This window comes from Oncorhynchus clarkii, chromosome 33 (genome assembly GCF_045791955.1).
Source record: "Oncorhynchus clarkii lewisi isolate Uvic-CL-2024 chromosome 33, UVic_Ocla_1.0, whole genome shotgun sequence".
In the NCBI taxonomy this organism is placed as follows: Eukaryota; Metazoa; Chordata; class Actinopteri; order Salmoniformes; family Salmonidae; genus Oncorhynchus; species Oncorhynchus clarkii.
Window position 1 is genome coordinate 11,650,204 of NC_092179.1, and position 21,995 is coordinate 11,672,198.

General features: G+C 44.1%; 1 protein-coding gene across 2 annotated transcripts in view; it reads left to right on the forward strand.

Annotated features, from left to right (window-relative positions):
• The window catches only part of LOC139393098 (metabotropic glutamate receptor 8-like), a 235,002-nt gene that overhangs the window by 98,169 nt on the left and 114,838 nt on the right, over window positions 1-21,995 (forward strand). For both annotated transcript variants that reach the window (XM_071141447.1, XM_071141448.1), the window contains exon 3: window positions 5,697-5,913. In XM_071141447.1, the coding sequence (XP_070997548.1) occupies window positions 5,697-5,913 (217 nt within the window). The remainder of the gene's footprint in view (window positions 1-5,696; window positions 5,914-21,995) is intronic.

The window sequence follows — 21,995 nt, forward strand, 5'->3', positions numbered from 1 at the left end:
ACAGTATACAACACAGTATACAACACAGTAGACAGCACAGTATACAACACAGTTTACAGCACAGTATACAGCACAGTATACAGCACAATATACAGCACAGTATACAGCACAGTTTACAGCACAGTATACAGCACAGTTTACAGCACAGTGTACAACACATTGTACAACACAGTGTACAACATAGTATACAACACAGTATACGTCACAGTATACGTCACATCTACACAGTAGATAGTAAAGTATAGTAGACAATATAGTATACACCGATTTGATTAGATTTGATTTAAGTATATAGTACAGCAAACAACACTGTAGACATTACACTATACATCACAGTATACAGCACAGTAGACAGCACAGTAGACAGTACAGTATACAGAACAGTAGACGCTATAGTAGACAATATAGTATACAACACAGTATACAGTACAGTAGACATTACAGTATACAGTAGACAATATAGTATACATCACAGTATACAGTACAGTAGACGATATAGTATGTATCACAGCATATATATATACAGCACAGTATACAGCACAGTTTACAGCACGGTATACAGCACAGTTTACAGCACAGTATACAGCACAGTGTACAACACATTGTACAACACAGTGTACAACATAGTAGACAGCACAGTATACAACACAGTATACAGCATAGTATACATCACCGTATACAGCACAGTATACAGCACAGTATACAGCACAGTATACAGCACAGTATGCATCACAGTTTACAGCACAGTACACAGCACAGTATACAGCACAGTTTACAACACAGTATACTGTACAGTAGACAATATAATATGCAGCACAGTATACAGCACATTATACAACACAGTATACTTTACAGTAGACGATATATTTTATATATTTAATGTGTGTGGTATACTGTTTCTTTATCAACTCATTAGCTCTCCATGTTACTCATCCCACTAATTTTTTCATTTTCTCATTCTCTCCGTCTTTCTCTTTAACAGAGTTCAGAAAAGGCATGCTTTCCGAGGTCACTTGGTCGCCATGCCGATACGGACGACCCCGATTTCATCTTCATGATCTCACATCTTTCTTCCTTTGATGTGGATATTCTTCCGCTGTTTGAAAATAAGACGCTTTTTTATTTAATAAAAAAAATAAATGTAACCTTTTTTTTATCCATTGTTTTCCATCCTGTTCCTTATATTTTGATATACTGTATTTTTTCTTTATTTGTTTACCTTCAACCGGCATGCATCATTAATATCTACCTGGCTAAACTTTATGAACGTTTGTATTGCTTTGTGTTTGTAATAGTCCTTCGTTTTGGGATATATAAACACTTCAAATGTTCACTTACCATTTGTCAAAACAAATATATCTTCCTAGAGAGCGGACAACATCGAAGATGTAGCTAGCATAACAGTCTTTCATTGAAGATGTAGCTAGCATAACAGTCTTTCATTGAAGATGTAGCTAGCATAACAGTCTTTCATTGAAGATGTAGCTAGCATAACAGTCTTTCATTGAAGATGTAGCCAGCATAACAGTCTTTCATTGAAGATGTAGCCAGCATAACAGTCTTTCATTGAAGATGTAGCTAGCATAACAGTCTTTCATTGAAGATGTAGCTAGCATAACAGTCTTTCATTGAAGATGTAGCTAGCATAACAGTCTTTCATTGAAGATGTAGCCAGCATAACAGTCTTTCATTGAAGATGTAGCTAGCATAACAGTCTTTCATTGAAGATGTAGCTAGCATAACAGTCTTTCATTGAAGATGTAGCTAGCATAACAGTCTTTCATTGAAGATGTAGCCAGCATAACAGTCTTTCATTGAAGATGTAGCGAGCATAACAGTCTTTCATTGAAGATGTAGCCAGCATAACAGTCTTTCATTGAAGATGTAGCTAGCATAACAGTCTTTCATTGAAGATGTAGCTAGCATAACAGTCTTTCATTGAAGATGTAGCTAGCATAACAGTCTTTCATTGAAGATGTAGCTAGCATAACAGGCTTTCATTGAAGATGTAGCTAGCATAACATTCTTTCATTGAAGATGTAGCTAGCATAACAGTCTTTCATTGAAGATGTAGCCAGCATAACAGTCTTTCATTGAAGATGTAGCTAGCATAACAGTCTTTCATTGAAGATGTAGCTAGCATAACAGTCTTTCATTGAAGATGTAGCTAGCATAACAGTCTTTCATTGAAGATGTAGCTAGCATAACAGTCTTTCATTGAAGATGTAGCTAGCATAACAGTCTTTCATTGAAGATGTAGCCAGCATAACAGTCTTTCATTGAAGATGTAGCCAGCATAACAGTCTTTCATTGAAGATGTAGCTAGCATAACAGTCTTTCATTGAAGATGTAGCTAGCATAACAGTATTTCATTGAAGATGTAGCTAGCATAACAGTCTTTCATTGAAGATGTAGCTAGCATAACAGTCTTTCATTGAAGATGTAGCTAGCATAACAGTCTTTCATTGAAGCGTGTGGCTAGCATAACAGTCTTTCATGGAAGATGTAGCTAGCATAACAGTCTTTCATTGAAGATGTAGCTAGCATAACAGTCTTTCATTGAAGATGCAGCTAGAATAACAGTCTTTCATGGCTGGAAGATTGGTGAAGGTGAGGAAAGTGAGAGTCTCCTCACCTGGGAATCAAAGAAGTCTCCAATTAGTTGTTGTTTGTTAGATGGGCTGTTTTTGAGCTGGCAAGCGTTGATAGCACTGAGACACTGAGCAGTGGGTTCCATCAGTATTCACCACAACTAGCTGTCCTAGAATCCCTCCACACCTTCCATTCCCCATCGAGTGATTCTGCTGTGTTCAGCTATCAGTATGTGTGTGTGTGTGTGTGTGTGTGTGTGTGTGTGTGTGTGTGTGTGTGTGTGTGTGTGTGTGTGTGTACAGGGAGAGAGATTGGCAGCTCTTCCCTCTCTCCTAGAATGCCACTGAAGCAGCCATAGACTACTTGTGTGTGCATTCTCCTGTGTGTGTGTGATGTGTGATGTGTGTGTGTGCACACTTCTTTGTGTGTTATGTGTGTGTGTTATGTGTGTGTGCACACACTTCTTTGTGTTTGTTATGTGTGTGTGTACATACTTCTTTGTGTGTGTTATGTGTGTGTGCCTGGACACAATCCTGTCTCGAAGCTCTATGGACAATTTCCTCAACCTCATAGCATGTTTTTTGCTCTGACATGCACTGTCAACTGAGGGACCTTATGTAGACAGGTATGTGCCGTTCCAAATCATGTCCAATCAATTGAATTTACCACAGGTGGATTCCAATCAAGTTGTAGAAACATCTCAAGGATGATCATTGGAAACAGGAAGCACCTGAGCTCAATTTGAGTGTCATAGCAAAGGGTCTGAATACTTACATGGTATTTTTGCTCTTTTAAAAAAAATACATTTGCAAACATTTCTAAAAACCTGTTTTTGCTACGTCATTATGGGGTATTGTGTGTAGATAATGAGGAAAATCCATTTTAGAATAAGGCTGTAACAATGTGGAAAAAGTCAAGGGGTCTGAATACTTTCCAAATGCACTGTATGTGGTGTTTAAGTATGTGTGTGTGGGAGTGGGAGCATACGAGTGTGAGTGCGTGTACACGTCTGTGTGTATGTCAGTGTGTGAAAGAGAGTGTGTGTGTAAAATTCAGCCATGGGCATCCTCTCCCTCCTGACAAATCAACCTGTCAGTCGGCCATCTCTCATCCAGATTCCATTACTTCACCATTTGACTTTCAGCCCTCCCTACCTCCCTGTCCTGCATGTCTGTTTGCGTGCCCTTTATGCCTCCCGAAGCCTCTCTCTCTCGCTACCTCCCTATCCAAGCCTCTCTCTCTCTCTTTCCCACCCTATCCAAGCCTCTCTCTCTCTGTCTTTACCACCCTATCCAAGCCTCTCTCTCTCTCTCTCTTTACCACTCTATCCAATCCCCTCTCTTTCTTTACCTCCCTATCCAAGCCTCTCTTTCTCTCTACCTCCCTATCCAAGCCTCTCTCTCTCTCTTTTACCACCCTATCCAAGCCTCTCTCTCTTTACCAGCCTATCCAAGCCTCTCTCTCTCTCTCTTTTACCACCCTATCCAAGCCCCTCTCTCTCTCTACCTCCCTATCCAAGCCTCTCTTTCTCGCTACCTCCCTATCCAAGCCTCTCTCTCTCTCTTTCCCACCCTATCCAAGCCTCTCTCTCTCTCTCTCTTTACCACTCTATCCAAGCCCCTCTCTCTCTTTACCACCCTATCCAAGCCTCTCTCTCTCTCTTTTACCACCCTATCCAAGCCTCTCTCTCTCTCTTTACCAGCCTATCCAAGCCTCTCTCTCTCTCTCTCTTTACCACTCTATCCAAGCCTCTCTCTCTCTCTTTACCTCCCTATCCAACCCTCTCTCTCTCTCTCCCGCCCTATCCAAGCCCCTCTCTCTCTTTACCACCCTATCCAAGCCTCTCTCTCTCTTTACCTCTCTATCCAATCCTCTCTCATTCTACCTTCCATTCCAAGCCTCTCTCTACCTCTCTATCCAAGCCTCTCTCTACTTCTCTATCTAAGCCTCTCTCTTTCTACCTTCCAATCCAAGCCTCTCTCTACCTCTCTATCCAAGCCTCTCTCTACCTCTCTATCCAAGCCTCTCTCTTTCTCCTTTCCAATCCAAGCCTCTCTCTACCTCTCTATCCAAGCCTCTCTCTACCTCTCTATCCAAGCCTCTCTCTACTTCTCTATCCAATCCTCTCTCTTTCTACCTTCCAATCCAAGCCTCTCTCTACCTCTCTATCCAAGCCTCTCTCTACCTCTCTATCCAAGCCTCTCTCTTTCTCCTTCCCAATACAAGCCTCTCTCTACCTCTCTATCCAAGCCTCTCTCTACCTCTCTATCCAAGCCTCTCTCTACTTCTCTATCCAATCCTCTCTCTTTCTACCTTCCAATCCAAGCCTCTCTCTACCTCTCTATCAAAGCCTCTCTCTTTCTACCTTCCAATCCAAGCCGCTCTACCTCTATCCAAGCCTCTCTCTACTTTTCTATCTAAGCCTCTCTCTACCTCTCAATCCAAGCCTCTCTCTACCTCTCTATCCAAGCCTCTCTATCCAAGCCTCTCTCTTTCTACCTTCCAATCCAAGCCTCTCTCTACCTCTCTATCCAAGCCCCTCTCTACCTCTCTATCCAAGCCTCTCTCTACTTCTCAATCTAAGCCTCTCTACTTCTCTATCCAAGCCTCTCTCTGCCCGCCTCCCTATCCAGCCTCTCCCTGCCTACCTTCACACTCCAACCTGTCTCCTGTCTGGGGCTCTCCTGCATTTTCTCTGCCTGTCTGTCTCAGGCACCTTGGCTGGGCTCTCTCCTTTTCTGAAGCTCTTTCAGCTGGGCTGTCTGATCTCTGATAAACCACTTGGATGGAGTATGACCTCTGGCTAGTGTAATCTATCTCAATTTCTTCAGTGCCATGCTATCAGTAATTACCTTCTCATTCTGTCCCCCTATCCTCTGGAGAGTGACACCCTTTCTACTCTCATCTCTCAACGCATTCCTTCATCTCTCTCTCTCTAACTCTCTCTCTCTCTCTCTCTGCTTACTCTGTCTTTCCTCAGAATCCCCTCAGATTAGCTATACGTGTCCTTGGCTACAGATGCACATTCTAACCTGTTAAACACCTCCTCTCCTCCTCCGTCCCAACTCATCCCTTCTTTCTGTTCTCTCTCCCTCTCTCCTCAGATCCCTCAGATCAGCTATGCGTCCACGGCCCCAGAGCTCAGTGACAACACGAGGTATGACTTTTTCTCCCGCGTCGTACCTCCGGACTCCTACCAGGCCCAGGCAATGATGGACATCGTCACGGCGATGGGATGGAACTACGTGTCCACGCTCGCCTCCGAGGGGAACTACGGCGAGAGCGGTGTCGAGGCCTTCGTACAGATCTCCCGGGAAACAGGTTCGTGGAATAGCGAAACATGCTCAGACACACTCTAACACAGTACTGAATGGAGGTGCTGAATCTTCATGAACACCGTCCACAGTTCTTGAGCGTTTGGACATCTCTCTTCTGTGCTGGATCTCTGCGGACCTCTGAACAACAGTAGCTGCCCTAGTAGATGTCAGTCTCAAATATCTATATTTAAAAACGTCAGCGATATTAACTATCAGATAGTGTCTGTCAGCTTCGGATTGACAGTCAGTCAGCATTTTTTTTTTAAACTACGTATTTCATCAGATACACTCTCTGTTGGTTTTAACTTGTCTCTGTGTGTTTGTTGAGATTGCTCGGGTTTGTCAGCGATCACCGATGTCTATTTTTCTTAGTGTGGGAAAGGAAATGACACCTCATTCCCAATATACTGAAATGCATAATGTTTGTTTTGGGGAATATGGCATCGATTTAGACACCATATTCAAACAGTCAAATCAGACAAGTGAATTCCCTCCCAAACTCACAGATAGACATCAGTGACCATTTGAGTTGGAGCCCCTGCTGTGCTCACTGCTGTAAGCAGTGTGGCTAGTTTCTACTGTGTGCCTTTACTGTGGGTTTCTGTACTGTGCTGTGCTGAGGGCTATGTGGTGTGACAGTGAAAACAGTCAGCTGTTTAGATGTTTAGCCTTGCTAGGGCTGTGCAGATGTTGACATGGCTGGAGGGGACAGGGGTGGGAGGAGGGGGGAGGGAATAGAAGGGGAAAAAACAACAGTGGAGCCGTCTGTCTGTCTGTCCATTTGATACGATGCTGAGCACAACATTTAACATCTAAAAGAGAATGCCCTGCAGATCCACACACTCAAACTAACATATTTCATTCAGTAGGCTCTGGGTAGAAGGCAATTGCACTCCTAAGTGGTTAGAATGAAGTAAATGTCCATTCCCTGCTTCCTGCTCTCGAACAGACTGCTTTTATTCCACTACACTGTGTCCTGCCTTCCAGTTGTGGAGTATTACTAACACCATGATACTCCCACTGCCCGGTCTGTGGCGGTCTCTGGACATGAGGGTGGCTGGAAGATGTTCGTATGTTTGTGCGTACATGTGTGTGTGTGTGTGTGTGTGTGTGTGTGTGTGTGTGTGTGTGTGTGTGTGTGTGTGTGTGTGTGTGTGCGTGTGTAGGTGCCTACATGTATGTGTGTGACGAGTCTGAGAGGAGAGAGAAGTCGACTCACTGTCCCTCTGAATTGGTTTTAATGAAGAGAAGCTGTGAAGAAGAAAGACGGATGAGGCGAGGGGGAAGAGAGGAACAACAGAATGAGGCCACAGCAGGCTACATGGATGTAATGACAGGGGTCATAATAGACCAACTATCCTCTTTCCTCTCTCTCTCTTTCTCTCTCTTTCCCCCTCTCTCTTTCCCCTCTCTCTCGCCCCCCTCTCTCTTTCCCCCTCTCTCTCTCTCTCTCTCTCTCTCTCTACTCTGGTGGTAATTGCTGTTAATCGAGGAGTTATGATTCCCGAGACATTATGTGTGTGTTTGTGTCTGTGAAGCACGTCTCCGCTCCCTCTAGGCATAATAAGGATGTTTTCACCATAACGTGTAAGACGCACCTAACCATTAATAGCGTGATGATGGAGGATGTCTGTAGAGAGAGGGGATGGCGTGTCCATTTTAACTAGCTGATTCTCTCATCTTGTGTGTGTGTGGGGGGGTGAAAACAGGAGGGAGCGAGACGGAGACGGAATGAAAGATTGACTATAGTTTGTAGCAGTATAGTACACCGTTTTCCCATTGATGTGTGTGAAGAAGAAGAGAGAGAGGAGTGAGAGGGAGAAAGAGAGAGTGGGAGAGAGGGAGGAAAGAGGGAGGAGACTCAGAGGGGGGAGAGATTGAGAGAGACAGAGTGATGGGATAGAGTGAGAGAGAGGGAGGCGAGAGGGAGGAGACTGAGAGATTGAGAGAGACGGAGAGGAAGAGAGATAGAGGGAGAGACAGAGAGATGTGACATTGAGAGAGAGAGAGAGAGAGAGAGAGAGAGAGAGAGAGAGAGAGAGAGAGAGAGATGTTGAGCGAGAGAGAGAGAGAGAAAGAGAGAGAGAGAGAGAGAGAGAGAGAGAGAGAGAGACAGATGGGAGGTATTCTCTCTCTTTCGTCCAGACATCCAGATGACAGACTCTCCTCCTCCAGCTGTAGGATAAGAGGTGGATTACGACACAGAGATGGAGGATTCACACACACACACACACACACACACACACACACACACACACACACACACACACACACACACACACACACACACACACACACACACACACACACACACACACACACACACACACACACACACACACAAAGAGAGAGAGAGGGAGAGGGAGACAGAAGAAATAATAGCCAGCCAATTAGTCTAGTAACTAACGCCACATGACAGTCAGATGAGAGGGTCAATAGGCATGCAACAATGAGCACCATGTTTCAGCGTCTGATTAGTGGAAGTAACACCCTCTGTCTCCTCTGTGTGTGTGTGTGTGTGTGTGTGTGTGTGTGTGTGTGTGTGTGTGTGTGTGTGTGTGTGTGTGTGTCTGTGTGTGTGTGTGTGTGTGTGTGTGTGTGTGTGTGTGTGTGTGTGTGTGAATCCTCCATCTCTATGTTGTAATCCACCTCTTATCCTACAGCTGGAAGAGGAGAGTCTGTCATCTGGATGTCTGGACGAAAGAGAGAGAATACCTCCCATCTGGATCTGTCTCTCTCTCAATTCAATTCAATTTACTTTGTTGACATGGCAAGTTCATTACATTACATTTCTTACATTGTCAAAGTATACATATCGAAAAAAAAGAAAAAATATATATATATTTATATATAAAACATATATATATTTATATGTAAATAAATGGTGGGACCAACAGCAATAATAATAGTAGTAGCGGACATGGGATTACCATTAACAACAACTACAGCAACAATATTAATGAGAACAACAATACATTAAAGCAATGGTAGTGGACCAGTGTCAACATGACTGAGAAGACACATGATGTGGTATGAAAGACAAAACAAAACAAGATGGGAAATATTATCGACATTACTTTGCACTTTTCACTGGCTGTCCCTCAGGTTGTGGCAGAAGGACACATATTTGGCTGCCAAAACTGCACATTTTGGCTTTTCACCCAATAAATATTTGATTATTTGATCTTTTATAGTTTCAAATTCTTTGTATTGAATTATAATTTGGGGAAAGAAATATTATCTTAGGTCTGAGTATTTGTCACAGTGTAATAGGAAATGCAGCTCTGTCTCTACCTCTCCCCTGGAGCAGAGTGAGCACAGCTCACTGAGTCTGTACCTAGTCAATGTTTTCATTAGTTTTCTATCAGTCACAGTGGTCAGATAGTCTGCCACCATGTACTGTCTGTTTAGAGCCAAATATCATTGAAGTTTACTTTGATTTGTTTGATGTGTCTTTTCAATAGGTGATATATTTTTATTTTTGTTTTGTGATGATTTGGTTGGGCCAGATTTTCTGAGTGCTGTCCTGAGGCTCTATGGGGTTGGTTTGGGTTGGTGAACTGAGCCTCAGAACCAGCTGGCTGAGGGGACTCTTCTCTTGTTTCATCTCTTGACATTGTAGAGCTGTGTGATGGAATGTTTCGGGGTCACTTGGTTTTAGATGGTTGTAAAATTTGATGGCTCTTTTTTCTATTCGAATGAGGAGGGGGTATTGGCCCAATTCTGCTCTACATGCGTTATTTGGAGTTTTTCTTTGCACTTGCAATACAGTCTTGCAAAACTCTGCATGCAGTATTTCGATTGGATGTTTGTCCCATTTGGTAAATTCATTATTAGAGATTGGACCCCATACTTCACTGCCATATAGAGCAATTGGTTCTATAACTGATTGAAACATTTTGAGCCAGATTCTAATTGGAATTTCGATTTTGATGCTCCTTTTAACGGCATAGAATGTTCTTCTTGCTTTGTCTCTCAGCTCATTCACAGCTATGTGAAGGCTACCGGTGTTGCTGATATTTAGTCCTATATATGTGCAGTTTTTGGTGTGTTCTAATAGAACTGTGTCCAAATATAATTTATATTTGTCATCCTTATTTCCAGACCTTTTTTGGAATATCATTATATTTGTTTTTTTAGGTTAACGGTCAGAGCCCAGGTCTGACAGAACCTGTGAAGATGATCTAGGTGCTGTTGTAACCCTTCTTTAGTGGGAGACAGCAGCACCAGGTCATCTGCATACAGCAGACACTTGATTTCAGTGTTGTGTAGGGTGATACCAGGTGCTGCCGATTCATCTAATGTTTTTGCCAATTCATTCATGTAGATGTTAAATAGTGTTGGACTTATTGGGCAGCCCTGTTTCACTCCCCGTCCCCGAGAGAAGAAGTCTGTTTGCTTGTTGCCAATTTTAACCGCACATTTGTTTTTAGTGTACATTGATTTAATAACATCATATGTTTTCCCTCCAATACCACTTTCTATTAGTTTATAAAAAAGACCTTTGTGCCAAATTGAATCAAATGCTTTCTTGAAATCTACAAAACACGAGTAGATTTTGCCTTTGTTTTTGGTTTACTTGTTTATCAATTAGAGTGTGGAGGGTGTAGATGTGGTCTGTTGTACGATCATTTTTTGGAAATCCAATCTGGCTTCTGCTCAGGACGTTGTGTTCGTCAAGGAAATGATGTAGTCTGCTATTTATAATACTGCAGAGAACTTTCCCCAAGTTGCTGTTAACGCAAATTCCTCTCAATTTGTCTCCATTTTTATAGATTGGTGTGATCAATCCCTGGTTCCAAATATCGGGGAAAATACCTGCAGTAAGGATAATGTTGAAGAGTTTGAGTATAGCCAATTTGAATTTGTGGTCTGTATATTTGATCATTTCATTTAAAATACCATCAGCACCACAGACCTTTTTGGGTTGGAGAGAGCATAGTTTTCCCCAATAATTATTCTTCTGTAATTGGGGTATCCACAGGATTTGATGATATAAGGATTTGTAATTTATCTTGTATATCTTTTTGTTCTGGGCTCTTTGTTAGATTGCTGTAGAGGTGTGCAAATGGATTTCTCTACATATCCCCATTTTGGATAGCCAATTTCTCATGATGAGGTTTGTTTAATTTATTCCAATTCTCCCAGAAGTGGTTTGATTCTATGGATTCCTGGATTCCATCCAGCTGATTTCTAATGTGCTGTTCCTTTTTTGTTCTTAGGGTGTGTTTGTATTGCTTCAGTGTTTCCCCATATTGAAGGCCTATATTTTTGTTGTCTGGTTCTCTGTGTTTTTGATCAGATATATTTCTCAATGACTTTCGTAGATTTTTGCAATCATTATCAAACCATTTTTCATTATCTGTTATTTCTGGTTTGCTCTTATGCTTCTTTAAATTAGTCAAGGAGGCTAATTTGTCAAATATAAAGTTTATGTTCCAAACAGCCAAATGTACACCTTCATTGCTGTGGGAGAATGTTAAGGCTAAAAAGTTGTCCAGGAGAGATTGTATTTTTTGGCTAATAATTGATTTTTGGCAGATGTCTGTACTGTTTGCACTCCATCTATAGGCCTGTTTTGTACCATGTAATTTATTGGGCCGTGATGCTTCATGGTTGGGTTCCGCTCTTCTCAGATACACTGTGATTTTACTGTGGTCTGAGAGAGGTGTTAGTGGGCTGACTGTGAAGGCTCTGAGAGACTCTGGGTTTAGGTCGGTGAGGAAGTCGTCTACAGTGCTGCTGCCAAGGGATGAGCAGTAGGTGTACCTACCAAAAGAGTCCCTCTCAGCGAACCATTGACTATGTACAGACCCAGTGTTCGACAGAGCTTCACGAGTACGTTGTTGTTTTTCACTTTGTCATAGTTGTTTCTGGGGGGGTATGTGGGGAGGGAAAGGTTGTTGCTTCCTGGTAGGTGTTTATCCCCATCACTGTTAATAGTGTCTTGATCTTCTGCTGTTCTAGCATTCAGGTCTCCACAGACCAGTACGTTGCCTTGGGCCTGAAAGTGACTCATTTCCCCCTCTAGAATGGAGAAACTCTCTTCATTGAAGTAGGGTGACTCTGAGGGGGGAATGTATGTGGCACAGAGCAAGACGTTTTTATCTGTCAAGACAGCCTCCTTGTTGATTTTTAACCAGATAAAGAATTCTCCTGTTTTGATCAATTCGATTGAATGAATTAGTTCAGATTTATACCATATTAGCATTCCCCCTGAGTCTCTGCCCTGTTTGATTCCTTTTAATTTAGTGGATGGTATGATTATCTCCCTATAACCTACTGGACAGCCAGTGGAAACATCACCTCTGCACCATGTTTCCTGTAGTACTACAATATCAACGTCATCAATTTCTTTCAGGAAGTCTGGGTTTCTGCTCTTTAGTCCAAAAGCAGAGGACTTTAATCCTTGTAAATTCCAACATGCAACGAAAAAAGATTTCATAACTTTTTTTCTTTTTTCTTCTCTCTCTCTACCTCAACATTCTCTCTCTCTCTACCTCAACATTCTCTCTCTCTCTACCTCAACATTCTCTCTCTCTACCTCAACATTCTCTCTCTCTCTCTCCCTCTCTCTCTCTCTCTACCTCAACATTCTCTCTCTCTCTCTACCTCAACATTCTCTCTCTCTACCTCAACATTCTCTCTCTCTATCATCTCTCTCTCTCTCTCTCTCTCTCTCTCTCTACCTCAACATTCTCTCTCTCTCTCTACCTCAACATTCTCTCTCTCTCTACCTCAACATTCTCTCTCTCTCTCTCTCTCTCTCTCTCTCTCTCTCTCAACATTCTCTTTCTCTCTCTCCACCTCAACAGTGTCTCTCTCTCTCTCGATATGTCGCATCTCTCTGTCTCTCTTTCTCTCTCTCTCTCTCTCTCTCTCTCTCTCGCTCTCTCTCGCTCTCTCTCGATGTCGCATCTCTCTATCTCTCTCTCTCTCTCTCTCTCTCACTCTCTCTCGATGTCGCATCTCTCTGTCTCTCCCTCTCTCACTCTATCCCATCTCTATGTCTCTCTCAATCTCTCCCCCCTCTCTCCTCCCTCTCTCCCACTCTCTCTTTCTCCTCTCTGCTCCCCTGCCTCCCCTCTGGTAACAGCCTCTCATAAACAACTATCCAATTGACCTTTGTTTCAATTGTTCATTAACCTTTGATTATATGGAATTAATTCCATTCACATTTAGCAAACAAACCAGGGCTCCTAAACGAGATGCGTTCAAAAAAGATAATAACCGCAAATGATGAGCAAACAAGGGATGAACGTAGGTTCACTGAGCCTGAACCGTTCCCTGAACAGCTCACCGTGATGGGGAGGCTGGGACAGCTGTAGACTGACAGTTAGAAGGACCAGCATCAGTGGATGGTGTGTGTATGTCTGTTTTTGTGTGTGTGTGTGTGTGTGTGTGTGTGCACGCCTGTCCGTGTGCGTGTTTACTGTGTGTGTTTCTCTGTGTGTGGGTGTGTGTGTGTGTTTGTTGACGTTAAAACATTCGCCTCCCCATTGCCTCTTCCTCTTGAGTAGCAGTGGATGCCTCAAGGCTAGACGAGGCCAGTACACCACAGTGCTGACTATAGACTGACAGTCTAGAACGACCCACTGATGTTGGCGGATGTTGTCATTAGAGCAGACTTGATTTAACCCCGTTGTCTCTTAGCCTCTCCCTCATGCGTAGTAGTGGTCACCTCAAAGCAAGATCAGTCCATGACACTGAATCGATACATGTGTAATGTCAGGGGTGGGGTACTGCATGGCCTATGATATGATTGGCGGATGTTGACATTAGGACAGACACAATCCTATTCCTCTTGTGTGGTAGTGGGTGCCTAGAGGTTAGATCAGGTGGGTGCAGTACACGACGGTGCCGACAACCATACTATTTGTGGTGTCAGGAGAGAGGAGAGATATGGCTAGTGACATGATCATCAAGGGCCATAATGCTTCGCTTCAATTCATCACCAGGAGGAGTTTCACAGAAGATCACATGCCCTCGTGGATTAGCCTAGAGCGACAACCTCTCCTCACCCCTCCTGCACCCCATTTGCCCTTCTCTTCCTCTTCAACTCTCCAATAGTTAGTATCAGAACATGCTAACAACACAGGCAGACAGACAGACAGACAGACAGACAGACAGACAGACAGGCAGGCAGGCAGGCAGGCAGGCAGGCAGGCAGGCAGGCAGGCAGGCAGGCCTGCAGTTTTTTGTTTTTTTTACGTGTTATTTCTTACATTGGTACCCCAGGGCATCTTAGGTTTCATTACATACAGTCGAGAAGAGCTACTGAACATAAGAGCAGCGTCAACTCACCATCAGTACGACCAAGAATATGACTTTCGCGAAGCGGATCCTGTGTTCTGCCTTTCACCCAGGACAACGGAATGGATCCCAGCCGGCGACCCAAAAAAACGACTTCGTAAAAGGGGGAAACGGAGCGGTCTTCTGGTCAGACTCCGGAGACGGGCACATCGTGCACCACTCCCTAGCATTCTTCTCGCCAATGTCCAGTCTCTTGACAACAAGGTTGATGAAATCCGTGCAAGGGTAGCATTCCAGAGGGACATCAGAGACTGTAACGTTCTTTGTTTCACAGAAACATGGCTCACTGGAGAGACGCTATCGGAGTCGGTGCAGACAGCTGGTTTCTCCACGCATCGCACCGACAGAAACAAACATCTTTTTGGTAAGAAGAGGGGCGGGGGCGTATGCTTCATGGTTAACGTGACGTGGTGTGGCCACAACAACATACAGGAACTCAAGTCCTTCTGTTCACCTGATTTAGAATTCCTCACAATCAAATGTCGACCGCATTATCTACCAAGGGAATTCTCTTCGATTATAATCACAGCCGTATATATTCCCCCCCAAGCAGACACATCGATGGCTCTGAATGAACTTTATTTGACTCTTTGCAAACTGGAAACCATTTATCCTGAGGCTGCATTCATTGTAGCTGGGGATTTTAACAAGGCTAATCTGAAAACAAGACTCCCTAAATTGTATCAGCATATCGATTGCGCAACCAGGGCTGGAAAAACCTTGGATCATTGCTATTCTAACTTCCGCGACGCATATAAGGCCCTGCCCCGCTCTCCTTTCGGAAAAGCTGACCACGACTCCATTTTGTTGATCCCTGCCTACAGACAGAAACTAAAACAAGAAGCTCCCGCGCTGAGGTCTGTTCAACGCTGGTCTGACCAATCTGATTCCACACTCCAAGACTGCTTCCATCACGTGGACTGGGATATGTTTCGTATTGCGTCAGACAACAACATTGACGAATACGCTGATTCGGTGAGCGAGTTCATTAGAACGTGCGTTAAAGATGTCGTTCCCATAGCAACGATTAAAACATTCCCAAACCAGAAACCGTGGATTGATGGCAGCATTCGCGTGAAACTGAAAGCGCAAACCACTGCTTTTAATCAGGGCAAGGTGACCGGAAACATGACCGAATACAAACAGTGTAACTATTCCCTCCGCAAGGCAATCAAACAAGCTAAGCGTCAGTATAGAGACAAAGTAGAATCTCAATTCAACGGCTCAGACACAAGAGGTATGTGGCAGGGTCTACATGTCACGCCCTGGTCAAAGTATTTTGTGTTTATCTTCATGTATTGGGTCAGGCCAGGGTGTGGCATGGGGTTTTTGTATTGTGGTGTGTTTTGTCTTGGGGTTTTGGTGTGTATGTATTGGGATTGTAGCTAGTGGGGTGATCTAGCAAAGTCTATGGCTGTCTGGAGTGGTTCTCAATCAGAGGCAGGTGTTTATCGTTGTCTCTGATTGGGAACCATATTTAGGCAGCCATATTCTTTGAGTTTGTCGTGGGTGATTGTCCTTAGTGTCCTTATGTCCGTGTTCCGTGTTTATGAGCACGAGTATTAGGCTGTTTCGGTTTTCGTTACGTTTATTGTTTTGTAGTTTTGTATTGATTCGTGTTACGTTGTGTTATTAAACATGGATCGAAATCTACACGCTGCATTTTGGTCCGACTCTCCTTCAGATGAAGAAAACCGTTACACTACAGTCAATCACGGATTACAAAAAGAAAACCAGCCCCGTCACGGACCAGGATGTCTTGCTCCCAGGCAGACTAAATAACTTTTTTGCCTGCTTTGAGGACAATACAGTGCCACTGACACGGCCCGCAACTAAAACATGCGGACTCTCCTTCACTGCAGCCGACGTGAGGAAAACATTTAAACGTGTCAACCCTCGCAAGGCTGCAGGCCCAGACGGCATCCCCAGCCGCGCCCTCAGAGCATGCGCAGACCAGCTGGCTGGTGTGTTTACAGACATATTCAATCAATCCCTATCCCAGTCTGTTGTTCCCACATGCTTCAAGAGGGCCACCATTGTTCCTGTTCCCAAGAAAGCTAAGGTAACTGAGCTAAACGACTACCGCCCCGTAGCACTCACTTCCGTCATCATGAAGTGCTTTGAGAGACTAGTCAAGGACCATATCACCTCCACCCTACCTGACACCCTAGACCCACTCCAATTTGCTTACCGCCCAAATAGGTCCACAGACGGTGCAATCTCAACCACACTGCACACTGCCCTAACCCATCTGGACAAGAGGAATACCTATGTGAGAATGCTGTTCATCGACTACAGCTCGGCATTTAACACCATAGTGCCCTCCAAGCTCGTCATCAAGCTCGAGACCCTGGATCTCGACCCCGCCCTGTGCAACTGGGTACTGGACTTCCTGACGGGCCGCCCCCAGGTGGTGAGGGTAGGCAACAACATCTCCACCCCGCTGATCCTCAACACTGGGGCCCCACAAGGGTGCGTTCTGAGCCCTCTCCTGTACTCCCTGCTCACCCACGACTGCGTGGCCACGCACGCCTCCAACTCAATCATCAAGTTTGCGGACGACACAACAGTGGTAGGCTTGATTACCAACAACGACGAGATGGCCTACAGGGAGGAGGTGAGGGCCCTCGGAGTGTGGTGTCAGGAAAATAATCTCACACTCAACGTCAACAAAACTAAGGAGATGATTGTGGACTTCAGGAAACAGCAGAGGGAACACCCCCCTATCCACATCGATGGAACAGTAGTGGAGAGGGTAGTAAGTTTTAAGTTCCTCGGCGTACACATCACAGACAAACTGAATTGGTCCACCCACACAGACAGCATTGTGAAGAAGGCGCAGCAGCGCCTTTTCAACCTCAGGAGGCTGAAGAAATTTGGCTTGTCACCAAAAGCACTCACAAACTTCTACAGATGCACAATCGAGAGCATCCTGTCGGGCTGTATCACCGCCTGGTACGGCAACTGCTCCGCCCACAACCGTAAGGCTCTCCAGAGGGTAGTGAGGTCTGCACAACGCATCACCGGGGGCAAACTACCTGCCCTCCAGGACACCTACACCACCCGATGTCACAGGAAGGCCATAAAGATCATCAAGGACAACAACCACCCGAGCCACTGCCTGTTCACCCCGCTATCATCCAGAAGGCGAGGTCAGTACAGGTGCATCAAAGCTGGGACCGAGAGACTGAAAAACAGCTTCTATCTCAAGGCCATCAGACTGTTAAACAGCCACCACCAACATTGAGTGGCTGCTGCCAACACACTGACTCAACTCCAGCCACTTTAATAATGGGAATTGATGGGAAATTATGTAAAATATATCACTAGCCACTTTAAACAATGCTACCTAATATAATGTTTACATACCCTACATTATTCATCCCATATGTATATGTATATACTGTACTCTATATCATCTACTGCATCTTTATGTAATACATGTATCACTAGCCACTTTAACTATGCCACTTTGTTTACATACTCATCTCATATGTACAGCGCCTTGGAAAGTATTCGGCCCCCTTGAACTTTGCGACCTTTTGCCACATTTCAGGCTTCAAACATAAAGATATAAAACTGTATTTTTTGTGAAAAATCAACAACAAATGGGACACAATCATGAAGTAGAACGACATTTATTGGATATTTCAAACTTTTTTAACAAAAAAATATTCAGCCCCCTTAAGTTAATACTTTGTAGCGCCACCTTTTGCTGCGATTACAGCTGTAAGTTGCTTGGGGTATGTCTCTATCAGTTTTGCACATCGAGAGACTGACATTTTTTCCCATTCCTCCTTGCAAAACAGCTCGAGCTCAGTGAGGTTGGATGGAGAGCATTTGTGAACAGCAGTTTTCAGTTCTTTCCACAGATTCTCGATTGGATTCAGGTCTGGACTTTGACTTGGCCATTCTAACACCTGGATAAGTTTATTTTTGAACCATTCCATTGTAGATTTTGCTTTATGTTTTGGATCATTGTCTTGTTGGAAGACAAATCTCCGTCCCAGTCTCAGGTCTTTTGCAGACTCCATCAGGTTTTCTTCCAGAATGGTCCTGTATTTGGCTCCATCCATCTTCCCATCAATTTTAACCATCTTCCCTGTCCCTGCTGAAGAAAAGCAGGCCCAAACCATGATGCTGCCACCACCATGTTTGACAGTGGGGATAGGGTGTTCAGGGTGATGAGCTGTGTTGCTTTTACGCCAAACATAACGTTTTGCATTGTTGCCAAAAAGTTCAATTTTGGTTTCATCTGACCAGAGCACCTTCTTCCACATGTTTGTGTGTCTCCCAGGTGGCTTGTGGCAAACTTTCAACGACACTTTTTATGGATATCTTTAAGAAATGGCTTTCTTCTTGCCACTCTTCCATAAAGGCCAGATTTGTGCAATATACGACTGATTGTTGTCCTATGGACAGAGTCTCCCACCTCAGCTGTAGATCTCTGCAGTTCATCCAGAGTGATCATGGGCCTCTTGGCTGCATCTCTGATCAGTCTTCTCCTTGTATGAGCTGAAAGTTTAGAGGGATGGCCAGGTGTTGGTAGATTTGCAGTGGTCTGATACTCCTTCCATTTCAATATTATCGCTTGCACAGTGCTCCTTGGGATGTTTAAAGCTTGGAAAATCTTGTTGTATCCAAATCCAGCTTTAAACTTCTTCACAACAGTATCTCGGACCTGCCTGGTGTGTTCCTTGTTCTTCATGATGCTCTCTGCGCTTTTAACGGACCTCTGAGACTATCACAGTGCAGGTGCATTTATACGGAGACTTGATTACACACAGGTGGATTGTATTTATCATCATTAGTCATTTAGGTCAACATTGGATCATTCAGAGATCCTCACTGAACTTCTGGAGAGAGTTTGCTGCACTGAAAGTAAAGGGGCTGAATAATTTTGCACGCCCAATTTTTCAGTTTTTGATTTGTTAAAAAAGTTTGAAATATCCAATAAATGTCGTTCCACTTCATGATTGTGTCCCACTTGTTGTTGATTCTTCACAAAAAAATACAGTTTTATATCTTTATGTTTGAAGCCTGAAATGTGGCAAAAGGTCTCAAAGTTCAAGGGGGCCGAATACTTTCGCAAGGCACTGTATATACTGCACTCAATATCATCTACTGTATCTTGCCTATGCCGCTCTGTACCATCACTCATTCATATATCTTTATGTACATATTCTTTATCCCCTTACACTTGTGTCTATAAGGTAGTAGTTTTGGAATTGTTAGCTAGATTACTTGTTGGTTATTACTGCATTGTCGGAACTAGAAGCACAAGCATTTCGCTACACTCACATTAACATCTGCTAACCATGTGTATGTGACAAATAACATTTGATTTGATTTGACAGACAGACAGACAGGCAGACAGACAGGAAGGCAGGCAGGCAGGCAGGCAGACAGACAGACAGACAGGCAGGCAGGCAGGCAGATTTAGGGACGTGCCTGGAGAAGGCCTGGGCTTCCAAACCCCAGACTGTGGAGCAGTAGCTCCAGTGACATCCAGACAGATCCAGGCAGTGGCTCTGACTATGGTCCGTCATGACAGGCCTCAGGCGGGCTGCCAGGGACGGGAGGGCCCTGACCATGAGTCACCATGGTGGATGAAAAGACACAGTGACAACACACTCCAGCCACCTTTCTCTCTAATAGTCATGAAGAAAGGCTTCATCTTCTGTCTCCGGACCCCTGGTCAGATCTGGCAGAGAGAGGCAGTACCTGACTGGGCCAGCAATAATGAACATGGCTCGGAATCAATTACCTTCTCCTTGTGCAACGCCAGTTTATCTCAGCCTCTGTCCCACAGGCAAAACCAACCCAACCTGCCACTAGGGCAACAGCCTAACAACGCAGCACCACCTTCTGCCAGCCTGGACAAACCCGTAGAGCTTTGACCCTTAACCAACCATTATAACCAGGAGAGGGACTCTCTGACCTTATATCACCCAAGCCTGCTGTTTTCGCTGCTGGGGTGAAGAAGAGAGGATAAGCCAGGGAGCCTGTGTGTCTGCCGTGGTACCTATCCATCGTGTCTGTGTTCCACAGGTCTCTGAGCCTTTGTGTGTGTGTGTGTGTGTGTGTGTGTGTGTGTGTGTGTGTGTGTGTGTGTGTGCGTGTGCGTGTGTGTGTATGAGCCTCGAGGGAATAGGGAAACTACTATCTCCACAATGTAACGGACTGCGAGCTTTAGTGACCAGCCCTGAACAGATACCAGCACCAGTACACAATGACAGTTCTATAGCAGTTCTGTAGCAGCTCAACTGGCACGGGAGGGGAAATCAAAGCACCACAGACGGACGAACGAAGACAAGACAAGACAAGACATCTCTTTGAGAATCATTCATTAAAGGGTTATCGCAACGAGCTATTTAATTAGCTTTGTAGGATTGAATGTTTTAATCTCCAGACTTGTATTTCCATTGCTGTCTGAAATCCTCGCTGTCCCTCAACTACAGTGGAGGTCTGACTCATTTTACAGACCATAATATTGTTTGAGTCAGCCTAAAGCTCTATGTGTGTGTGTGTGTGTGTGTGTGTGTGTGTGGAAATCTTGTTCTCAGGTGACAAGATTCAGTACGCCTCTGCCTTCATCTGTGTATTCATCATGCCACACCACAGCACTCTGTGATGTGCCGTATAAGACTCTGTGTGGATTGATGATGGAGGGGGTAGAGAGCTTCTATATGGAGGAAAAGGTGGAGAAGAAAGAGGAGGATGACATTGACAATGTAGTGGTAAGCCGATCCTTCACTGTCAGTCACATGTCCCCCCGTCTTAGTCTCCCAGATCCTTGTCCTTAATTATGGGCTTCTGAGGATCAAGGGGAGATGATGCAATTCATCATCGTCTGAGAGAGAGAGAGAGGGAGAGGGAGAGGGAGAGGGAGAGAGAGATGGGAACAACATCAAACAAGCATTTGTAACCAATTAACTCAGCAGAGTTCTGTTTATCTCAAGGTGAAAGCCTTCATTTCCGTTGTCGCCAGGCATCTCTGGGTCTGACTTTGTTGTTGTGGAGTTCATTGTAGTGTTCACTAGACGCTAGTTCTCTTATCAAATTACCCTTTTTCTCCTTGACTATTACTAAAGTCAACAATATGAGCTCCACGAAGGCAGTTTTACCGCATTGTTACAGTGGTTGGAGGTATGTGGTGGTTCGGTATGTCTAAATATGTGCTGATACTGGGTCACTGCTTTACTGACTGTCTACACACTAAAAAAAACAAGTGTTCCTCAAGGTTTTTTTTGGGGGGAAGGGTGATGCTTTTATGTGGAACAATAATGTCTCAAAGAACTCTTCAATGGTTCTTTCTAGTTCAGAGAAGGGTTCTTCGCTCTTTTAGTGATAATTCAAATGTAGGGGAGGCGGCTCATTAGAATATTTTGGGGCGTCGGTTACGCACAGCTCTTTTTTGTGAGTCATTCCAGTTCATCTAATGTGTTTTGCTAAGCTGTTTAAGTGTGTACATGACTATGGCCAGTAAGTGTGTTGAGGCTGCACATGTGCTTTTGACTCAATTAAGAATGGTTGTTTAATTATGTCAGTGGTTCTCAATGATCTTCTCAGGGACTGCCAGCTGTTCCAGAGGGTTCCCAATAGATTTACCTCTTAAATAGAAAAAGGTTTACCAGAATATGTTCTTCAAAGGGATTTACGAAGAACCTTTCAGAATGAGGAAGGCTCTTTTTAGAACCATTCTCTATAAAGGTTCTACAAATAACCATGTGAAAGGGTTCTATATAGCCCCCAAAAGGGTTGTAATCATCG